The sequence below is a fragment of the Eschrichtius robustus genome, chromosome 20 (assembly GCF_028021215.1).
Source record: "Eschrichtius robustus isolate mEscRob2 chromosome 20, mEscRob2.pri, whole genome shotgun sequence".
NCBI classification, from domain to species: domain Eukaryota; kingdom Metazoa; phylum Chordata; class Mammalia; order Artiodactyla; family Eschrichtiidae; genus Eschrichtius; species Eschrichtius robustus.
This window is the reverse complement of record NC_090843.1, coordinates 22,996,276-23,006,476: the sequence shown is the minus strand read 5'-3', so window position 1 is coordinate 23,006,476 and position 10,201 is coordinate 22,996,276. Positions and strand designations below refer to the sequence as shown.

The 10,201-nt window shown below is 56.9% G+C and overlaps 1 protein-coding gene across 4 annotated transcripts; it reads right to left on the bottom strand.

The window, feature by feature from the left end:
- Positions 1 to 2,288: 2,288 nt before the first annotated feature.
- On the bottom strand, positions 2,289 to 9,566 carry ACBD4 (acyl-CoA binding domain containing 4). 4 transcript variants are annotated; one of them, XM_068529819.1, is made up of 12 exons: positions 9,458 to 9,566; positions 8,574 to 8,651; positions 8,361 to 8,469; positions 8,049 to 8,178; positions 7,671 to 7,791; positions 7,515 to 7,599; positions 7,115 to 7,235; positions 6,806 to 6,892; positions 6,414 to 6,484; positions 6,248 to 6,323; positions 5,394 to 5,533; positions 2,289 to 2,983 (listed from the first exon to the last, which is right to left on the bottom strand). In XM_068529819.1, the coding sequence occupies exons 4-12, from the start codon at positions 8,134 to 8,136 to the stop codon at positions 2,861 to 2,863; spliced, it is 912 nt and encodes a 303-aa protein (XP_068385920.1). In that variant the 5' UTR covers positions 8,137 to 8,178; positions 8,361 to 8,469; positions 8,574 to 8,651; positions 9,458 to 9,566; the 3' UTR covers positions 2,289 to 2,860. The 4 variants fall into 4 exon arrangements, with proteins under 4 accessions (XP_068385920.1, XP_068385922.1, XP_068385921.1 ...); XM_068529821.1 differs by having other exon boundaries at positions 6,248 to 6,320; positions 9,458 to 9,564; XM_068529820.1 differs by lacking the exon at positions 8,361 to 8,469.
- Between the last annotated feature and the right edge of the window lie 635 nt (positions 9,567 to 10,201).

Below are 10,201 nucleotides of genomic sequence, written 5' to 3'. Positions count from 1 at the left end.
GAATTCCTTTTTTTTCGTAAGAACGCTAGATTTGGTTCCTTTTCATCCCCAGCAGCTTCAGCCTAATTCAAGTCCTCATTTCTTTCTTTTTTTTTTCTCTCTCTCTCCTTTTTTACCCTCTCCCCCCTCCTTTTTTTTTTTTTTTTTTTTTTTTTTTTGGCTGCACTACACAGCATAAGGGATATCAGTTCCCCAACCAGGGAACGAACCTGGCCCTCTGCAGTGGAAGTGGGGAGTCTTAACCACTGGACCACCAGGGAAGTACCCCAGGCCCTTCTTCACTTAGCAAACATCGGATAGAAGGGCACAATGGTGAATAAAATATCATCCTTGCTACCCAGGTAATGTGTAGAGAGGCCATCAAACCACAGTAAGCAAGTGAAGAAACTCCTGGTAGGATCTTGTGAGCCAAGTTGCTTAGGAGTTGAGAATTGTGGACAGGTTTCATGCAGGAGGTGACTTCTTGGCTGTCTCTGAAAGATGAAGCATTTTCAGGCAGAGTAGCATGAAGTAGGGCATTCTATGAAGAGCAAGCATCTCATCCCAAGACAGGACTTGTCTGGGGACTCAGGAGTGGTTCTGTGGGGAAGTGGTGATGGGTATGCCCAGAGGGAGAGGCAAGCAAGAGTGACCCTGAGGCACATCCAGCTGTTTTGAGGTTGAACATCCTAGCCTGTTTTCCCTGGGCTTCCAAGAACTCAGGTCTATTTGAAAAGCCTGCCCCTCCTCTGTGCTGCTTCATCAGTCACACAGGAGGCTTCCCGGGAGCAAGAGCTGCCCCTCACACTGGGAGCTCCCCGAGGAAAAGACTCTTTGCAGAAAACTCGACTGGGAGTCAGAGACTTCCAAACTGTTACATTTTCAGACGCCTGAGGATTCCCGGGTACCCTCACTCAGGGGGTTTGGAAGGTAAACTGAGCCCAACCTCAGTCTACTGGACAGGGCTCAGCTATATGGACTCATTTGTCCTATTAGGGGAGGGGTGGCCAGACTGATAGTTTGTAATTCTAGAATTCTATGAAAGGAGGCCATGCACCTTGATATTAGCTGAGGTTTAACTCTATGCTAGGCATTTTACATGTCCTGGTCATTTATTTATTTATTTATTTTAAAAATTTTATTTTTATTTTTGGCTGCGTTGGATCTTTGTTGGCTGTGCGCGGGCTTTCTCTGGTTGTGGCGAGAGGGGGCTACTCTTCGTTGCGCTGCACGGGCTTATTGCAGTGTCTTCTGTTATTGCAGAGCATAGGCTCTAGGCGCGCGGGCTTCAGTAGTTGTGGCACGCAAGCTCTAGAGCGCAGGCTCAGTAGTTGTGGCGCGCCAGGGCTCGAACCTGTGTCCCCTGCATTGGCAGGCGGATTCTTAACCACGGCGCCACCAGGGAAGCCCCTGTCCTGGTCACTTAAACCCCTGGAGTGCCTTATGATGAAGAGATCTTCATCGTTATTTCACAAAGCAACCCAGGCTCAGAGCAGTTAAGAATCTTGCCCAGGTCACACAGCTAGTATGTGCAACTGGTGGAGCTGGCTTCCGCCCCACTCCTGCATCCCCAGCATCAATTTGGTCCCTCTTCCACTGCCCTCCAGTTGTCCATCCTTAACACACGCGTTAACTCAAAATTTCGGAGCCCCAGCAGTCTGCAGCAGCCAGCGACCCCCGGAGGTCTCTGCTCACTCCGGCACTGGGCCTACCCCGACCGGGGCTCCCGTGCAGGGCCCCGCCCCCACTCCTCAGGGAGGGGCGGGAACGAAGCTCCCGCCGGCCTTGGCCTTCCAGAAAGTTCCCTGGGAAAGCCTGAGCGCGGAGGTCACCGGGAGGGGGCACGGGGAGCGAGCAGCTGAGGAGGGGCAAGAGGCAGTGAGCACTTCTGGGGCCGGGGTCTCGGCCCCGACCCTACGCCTGGCGCGCAGAGAAGGGAGTAGCCGCCCTTCCCTTCGGGCGTGGACGGAGCCTCTGCCCGGGCCCCGCCGCGCTCCTCTCCTCCCGCCACCCCTAGCTCGCCGGTTCCCCCTCCCCCTGGCCACGACGGGGCGGGGGGCGGGGCCGCAGCCTTGGCCCCGCCCCAACCGCGGCGCATCCCGCCGCCCCCCTCCGCCTGCATCTCCTCCGCCTCCGTTCCAGACCCTGGGCTGTTGCCTCCACTGGCCCGGGGAGCGGGGAAATGCTTCTTCTGGGACGCCAACCGCTGGCCTCTCGGGGCCGTCCACGGGCAGCGGGGGAGGGGGCAGGGACTTGGGGCTCACGCGCCCCGGACCCGCTTCCCGCCTCAATCCGTGGCAGCCCAGACGGCAGAAGATGAAGGTTTTATTTTGTGAAACACTCTTTTGTAAGTTAATGTTTAGTGAAGACGTCCTGAGTATATGTGGGGGCAGGGCGGCCAGGAAAACGGAGCAGACTCCCCTCCCCCGGGGTTAGCTCCCTCCGCCTTTCCCCAGCTCGGTCGGGCCTCCCAGCCAATCATTCTTCCAGGCCCCGGCCCAAGTCCCAACTTGCCCACGAGCTGAGCCTCCTCGGCGAGAGGCTGGGGTGGGAAAGGAGGCAGGTGACCCAGAGGGTGGGGAAGGCAGAGGCTGAGACCCGGCAGCTCTGCCCCTGAATCAGCTGCCAACCCTGAACTGGGGACGTGCACCACACGTGCAGCCTCCCCAGGGAGCCTGAGGTGGTTGGGGGTGCGAGGAGGGGAGTTCCTGTGGAGCTGCAGGAAGAGTGGGGTCTTATCCGGCTCCCCACTAGGGGAGGGGTGCCAAGGCAAACACTAATTGCGGCAGGAAGGGGGTGGGAGCCGGGTTTAACGCCGTTCTCCTAAACTCTAGGAAGGCTCAGAGTCTCCTCCGTTGGCTGCAGACTCGTCCATTGAGAGTCACCTCTTCTGGGTCCGAAACTGTCGGAAGAGCCACTGGACGATGAAGGGCCACAGGAGGAAGAAGAGCAGCGTGGGAGCAGAGAGCCTGAGGGGCCAAGGCCTGGCACGGGGCGGAGGCCTCTGCCGCCAAGAGGAGAGAGTCAGGAGCCAGCCCGGGCCTCAGCACAGGCTGGGCCCTCCTTCGCAACCTGCTTGCAGAGCTCAGGTGGGAGCTTCTGCCTCCCTCTCCCCAGTCTGAGGACTGGGCCTCCCAGTTAGTCCCTGACACGTTGAGCCCTAACTCTTTCCCATATCCTCCTCCAAGGTGCTGAGAAGGCTGAAGGCTGGAGAGGCTGCTGAGTGGAGAGACTGGCTTCAAGGCTGTCTCCTCTGGGCCACAAAGCAGTGAGTGACCCTGTTGGTGTGGCCCGAACACCCCATATTGTAAAGGATGTGCCACATATTTCAAATGAGGACCCTGGGTGCTCAGATTTTAGTTTCTAAATACCATTCTCTGCTGAATGGAGAAGTGGCAGATTTTAGGTCTGGAGCAGGGAAGGTAGAATTGAAAGTGAGATGTCTTGTACCAGGAAGCAAGGAAGCTTTTAAAGATTAATGAGGTCAGATTACAAGAACATAGGACCCAGCTTGAAAGGGAGGGTCCCACCAAAGTTGTGATAGCCTGGGCATCAAAAAGAATGATGATTGCAGTTGACTGAAATACTGAGTCTTTAAAATCCGTGAGTTCATGATGATACTCAAAGAGAAAGTGGAAATTTATCACCATTGAGGTGGCTGTTAAATCAACTCCTTATTCTAAAAATAGATAATTAAAGAGAAAGAATTAAGCACTTATTCTGCCTTCCATAAGGCACTGTATTTCAGGGAAATCCTAGATGATCAGGGAAACTCTACAGAAAAATGACAGTTAATAAATGTTAAAGGAATCATAGAATTTAAAAGTCAACATTGTTTTTTTGTAACCAGTAAATAAATTATTGATCCAGGCAAGGAGTATCTATCAATTGTCAAAAGCTGTGTGTCAAATGGGCTTGATGGGGAACTGGACATTCCCTGGCTGCAAGTGGTGGGAACAGACTGTCACCCCTTCATCCCTGCTAGTGGTCCACGCTAGAATCATTCATGGTAGGACATCCAAATATGTGTCCCTTGATGTAAAGAAAGAACATCTCACCTCTGATGTAATCTGGTCATGTAAACTAGCCAGGAGGCTGTCATCAGACCACAAGAGTGGAACATTCTACAGGACCACTATCCAGTCTCATCCGCAAGTCAGTAGCAAGGAAGAGGGACTAGTCTAGACTAACAGAGTCTTAAGAACAGAGGCTCCTGGCCTGGACAGACAGGGAAGCTGGAAAAGGCGATCTGAATTTGGATTGTGTATTTGATGATATGAAGGAATTACCGTGTGTGATAAAATGTTGTTTTTGCTAGGTAGTAGAATGTCCTTATTTTTAGAGATGCAAACCCAAGTATCTCAGGGTGGAAACCTTTAAAATCTTCAGCATATAAAATTAGTGAAAGGTAAACAATAAATAAAACCCTGGGGGGTGAGTGTTGAAAGGTTAGCTGCTGTGGATCTGAGGGAATTCCTGCCAACCTGGCTGACACCCACTGTGCCAAGGGGGTGAAGGGTCACGTGAGTGATTCCCCCGCATCCAGGAACTCAGCCGTCCCCTGCCCCCACCACTCCAGGCTTAGCAAGAACAGACTCACTCATAGTGAGCGGTGGATGCCAGCTTTGGTGGGAGACAGAACTACGGCCACTCCCAGCTCCATTACTTAATGTTAATCTAACAATGAACCCCATTTGAGAAGTCCTTCCCGGGCACTGCGGAAGCACCTACATGCATTATCTCATCTAATCCTCACAGCAGCTCTGTGAGGTTCTTCCAGGCTGTGTACCCTCAGGTAAGTTACTCAACATTTCAGAGCTGTAGTTTCCTCATCAGTAAAAGGGAAATGAAAAGAAAACCTATTTCACTGGTTTGTTTTGAGGATAAAATGAGATAATGCAGGTAATGTGTTTGACACACAGCTGGGGTTCCAGAAATGGCTGCTGTTATTTATTTTGCATAAGCAGAGGTGTAAGGGGCAAGCAGATCTAGAAATTGAGAGGAGGGAGTGAGGGATGCAAGGGCTGAATTTGGGGAGGGCGAGACAATAAATCTGGGAACAGAAGTCCTGACTGAGGGGCAATAGGGACAACCCCCCCCCCCCAGCCCCAATGCAAAGAGCAGACACATTCTGGCCCCTCCAACTGTTGGAATTCCATCTGTCCTCAGTTACTCTTCAGGCAGAGGGAGATAAGAGCAGGAAAGGAGGGCCTCTCCCACTTCCAGGCTGGATGCACTACAGATCCCCTGACTTCCTTGCCTGCACCATGAGCCACACCATTCTCTGGAGAAGGCCGAGGTGTGAGCGGGCAGAGACGTGGGGACAAAGACAGAAGTGGCTGGATGAAGAGCCCAGAAAAGAGACCCTCAAAGTTCTGCCCCAGTCTTGCCCTGGGCCTTCGGACGGGGCTCACCTGCTTGCAGGGGACAGCCATGCTCTCCAGGCTCTGCAGTCTCCCCTGGACGTCCCGCATGCTCTCCTGCAGCGCCCGAACTGTCCCCACCAGCCATGTGTCCAATTCCTGGGGCCCCAGCAGGGTGCTTTCCAATCTCCCTGCAGTGCACAGACACACAGGGAAGGGGACTCAGGAGGCAACTCAGCTAGGGGCAGGGTGGTGGCAGGCTGGGGCAGGTCCAGGGAAGAGTAAGAGTAGAGTGCGATCCCTTGTACCAAGTGTGAGTCTTGTAAAGCCCATCCATGTGGCTGAGTAATGGGCCGCCAGGGGTTTGAATCCCAGCAGCACCACTTAGCTCTGTGACTTTCGGCAAGTCAGTAACTTCTCTAAGCCTCGTTGGTCAACTGAAAATTATGTCATCTCCCTCACAGGGCTGCTCGCTCTGAGGAATAAAGGAGATAATATTTAGGAAAGTGCCCCTTATGGGACGTGGCACACTGGAAGTTCTAGAAAGGGATAGGGCAGAACTCGTTCTCCTAATAGAGTCCCAAATGGGAGACCCAGAGAGAGAGGATGACTCCCAAGGCCACATAGGTGTAGATGAGAGAGCTGGTCTAGGAATTCTACCCCAGCTGCCCTTCCTCAGCGCCAGCCAAGGGTACAGACTCCTGGTGGCCCTCAGAGAGGAGGCTGGGCAGGGACTTTGCCCATCCAGGCCAGTGTCTGGCTTTAACCCTTCCTGGGCAGAGGCTGCTCTCTCCAGTGCCTAGCGTTGGATTTCACCTCTCCCCATGAGGGCAGCCAGGGGAAGGCCCAGGGCACCAGAACCATGGGAACGGCAGAAGTGGGTGAAGGGTCAGGCAGGGGCTGACCTTTCTCTGCAGGAGACTCGGTGCTGTTTCTGGTGTTGAGCTCTCCTCCCAGGGCGCCCGTCTCTGCCCAAACCTGCTGAGAAGAGTCACAAAGTCCAAGGGGGGTGGTGGGAGCAGCTAGGGCCCAGTGGGGTAGGGAAGGGGAGGCAATGGGAGTGGGTCTCACCAGCTCAGGCTCCAGCTGCTCCATGGAATCACAGAAAACCTCAGAGTCCTGGTCCCTGGGTGGCTGGGACTCTGAGAAGGGGATGAGTAGGGTTAGTGACAAGAGGGAGGCCACGGAGGGAGGGGAGGCGGGTGCCTCTAGGCAGAGGCATCTGTTCAGGACACACTAGAGATACTGCCGCAAGAGGCCCAGATGGCTCCCTGAGTGGGGCCCTGGAACAGGAATCCCAGAACCTGCCCCTGGCCTTTAGGAGCACGGGAGGTCTCAGTGTCTGGGCATGAGGCGTGACAGGCACAGCGTGGCATCTAGCCTGCTCCCCTCCACCCTGCCTGGAGGTCCCCCCCACCTCTGGCCTGGGTTTGGGCCTCTGCCCCTCCTGCCCAGGCACTGACCTGGGCTTGGGGGTGCTGGTTCCTTGGGAAGGCAGGGAGGCTCTGGGGCAGGCTCAGCATCTCCATTCAGTACCTGCTCTTTCCAACCTGCGGAGACACAACACCCAGAGGTGGGGCTGGGAAGACATCAGGCCCCTGCTCCCCAGTTAGCCATGGACTCTGCCTGAGACCCACCCCATCAGGGGCACTGGTTGCGATCCTTACAGGGACATCACCTAGAGCCCTCTGCCCCCAGGCTCCCCTCCAACTGAGCAGCCCCCCGAGACAGTTCAGTCAGCACTCGTGGAGCTCCCAGCCTGGGGGCCTGACCTGTGACCCTTTTCAGGAAGGTCTCCGGGGGCCTCGGCATGTCAGGGATCACCTGGTACAGGGGCTCGAAGTAACCAAACATGTCCTCTGCCACCTCGCCCAGGGGCACCGTGTCGATCACCTGTGCAGGAGGGGGTCTAATGGGGAAGGGCTGGCCCCTCCCACCACTGCCCCCTTGAGCTGGGCTGCCTCCACCCTGCTTCTGCCCTGTCATACCTCCCCACCTTGTGCCCAGTCGGGAACCAGAGACAGGCAGGGGTGGGGGAACAGCATGAAGGTGGTAATTCCCATAGGGGTAGCAACGTGCAGGAAACATAATGGGGGTCAGACTGGAAGGGTGGGGGGCAGGCCGCCTGGCTGAGAGCTTGGTCACAGAGAGGAGTCCGCAGCCTCTCCCTACCCTCTGGGCCACCAGCTTCATTTCAGTGATGTAGGCGGACATGGCCTGCTCCCTGCTCATCTTTCCCAGGCTGTTCCAGGCATCCCTGGGGGACAGAGGGCTGTGAAATGCTGGTTGACAGCTGAGGCTTGTTTGCCCAGCCGATGGGGAGCTCACCATTTATAACGTCCAATAGGGTCCCAGAACCCAGGCTGGGGGACCAGGCAGGGCCCCATGGTAGCCTGCTTGTAGTAGCTGTAGAATCGCAGCATCTCTTTATAGGAGGGGCGGTAAGAGCCTGGGCAGGGGTTGGGAAGTGGAGGAGAGAGCATCACTCCCAGCTCAAAGAGGATGGAGGTGGGGGGAGAACCACCCTTGGGGAGGGCAGAGATGGTGAGGGGTCCCTCCCAGGGCAGCTGGACAGGGGCAGGTGGCAGAGGGGACCCCCAGGACAACTCAGGCAGGGATTGTCTGTAAAAACTGCCAGGACCAAAGCCTCCTGGGAGGCGGACCCCAGTCGTCTTGACCCCCAAATGCGGGTCCCCGTGCCCTCACCGTTCTTAGGCAGGTTCTGAATGACGCTGACTGCGGCCTGGAACTGTTTCTGGCAGTCCGGCTCTGGACTTTCATTTTCGGTACCCATACCCAGCTGCTCTGAGCCTTGGGGCCCTACTTTTGAGCGACTCTGCAAGAACAAGCCTGTGTGTGAGCAGGCTCCAGGCCGCCCCCCGCCCCCAACTCCTCCCTGGCACACGCCTCTGTAAGTCACTGGTCCGTTTTCCAGAGGAGCAAACTAAGCTCTTTAGAGGCCTGAGTGAGACACCCCGGGAGGTCAGAAGCTGCGACTGAGGAGACTCCTTTTCCTACCCCAAGGCAGCGTGGGTGGGGCCAGGATGGGTGGAGAGGATCTCGGTGTGTGGGTGGAAAGACAGGTGGCAAGGGTCGCGGTGCCTCTCTAGATGCACATCTCCAACTCCTAGACAGGAGAACCCCAAGCCGAGAGGAGTCAGGGCGGGGCAAACATCCTCCCACCCCGGTCCCCCATACCCCGGCTCAGCTGCCCGGCCGCCCGGCACTCACCCTCAGCGCCCACTGCCCGGACACCTGGGTTCCCTCTCGCCACTAGCCGGAGGCTTCCGATTGACCTCCTGGACGGGTCTGGCCCGGATGGGGACGCGGAGCAAGGGGGAAATTTTAAGCCAATGAGAGAGCCCGTTTCAGATTTCGTCTACACCTCGACCACTCAACGCGGCCCTTTCGAGATTATGCAAATAGTTTAGCGGTGCCTCTCCCAATCAGGCGGGGCAAATCCGCGGGTTGGTTCCTCAACCCTGGACCGCCAGAGGCAGGCGGAAGCGCCCCCTGGTGGACACCGTGAAATGACGCTGTCTCTTGCGCCCCCTCTGGTGGAAACCCGCTTAGTCAGCTGAACCCAGGTCCCGCAGATTCGAGCCACGCAACTCAGCTCTCCAGACACTTAACAGGCGCTGGGGATAAAAAGGGGAATCATGTTCTGAGGTCAGGGGTTCTAAAGGAGGGACACTGGAGCTGAGTTTTGGGAGCCTTAAGAGTAAGCCAGGAGAAGAATGAGGAAGGTCATTTCTGGAGGAAGGAATTGCAGGATTAAAAGTACAGAGGAGAAGACTAAATATTTAGAAAGAATATCCAGAGAGGCGTGGAGACGCCAGCCAGCACGGACGGAATCTCTGGGTCCGGGATATCTGAGAATGGAGTAGAGCAGTAGGTGGCAAATCTAGGTCCTGAGAAACTAAGCTTTATCTTTGGGATGACACACTCCCGGCCGCCGCCGAGTGGCGGTGTGCACCCAGCTCTCCGCCCCCGACCCAGGGCACTTGCTGCAGAAGACGCACATATCCCACCCCTCGCGCACAAATACGCTGGTGGTTTCTCATGTAGTAAGTGTACGCATGACACGGTCACCGGAACCCGCACTCGACGCTCACCCGCAAGTTGATGCCAAGGACATCTACGCAGCGTGCGGTGGCCGTCCCAGGACGATCAAAGGCCCGGCGGGGGTGCCAACCTGTCCAAGCCTCCAACCACAGATTCTGCCGGGGTCTCCAGGCTTAGCGCCACCCTATCCTCTCCAGACCAGTCAGCTTGCAGTCTTCTACCCCTTTGGGGACTGCAACTGGCCGGGCGCGGAGAGGGTTAATCCTATGGCGTCATGGCCAGAGCCTTCCTCCCTCCCCACCTCCAGTCAGTTCCCACTTCTCCCCCCACCCCCCAGCCCTCCGGTTCGGGCTGCCCTGCCGCCCGGCTAAGCTCCCGGGGCTTTCCGGGCCCGCGGACCCTAGGCCCAGGACGATCCGGCCCGCGGACCCTATCTCCGTCTGGCTTCCTTCTGAGGCCTCGGGCGGGACGGGGAGGAGGAGGGTGGAGAGGGGTCCTGAGTCCACACTGAGTCAGGGTCCGGGGAAAGGAGAGGGTGTCTGTGCCAGAGGGCAGCCCTCGCCCCCTCCGATGCCTCCCCCCAGCACCATGGGGGCTCAGGACTCCGATAGGGCCGGGATCCCAGGACTGCTCGGAGAATGGGGAGGCGGACCCAGGAGCAGGGGCCTAAAGCGGAGACTCGGGGGCGCGGGTCGGGCCCCCTCCCCACACTTTCTCTAGGGCACAGTTCCCCGCCTGGGGTCACCGCCCCCTTCGCCGCCCCCTCGCACCTCCCCACGCCATCCTTGGCCCCG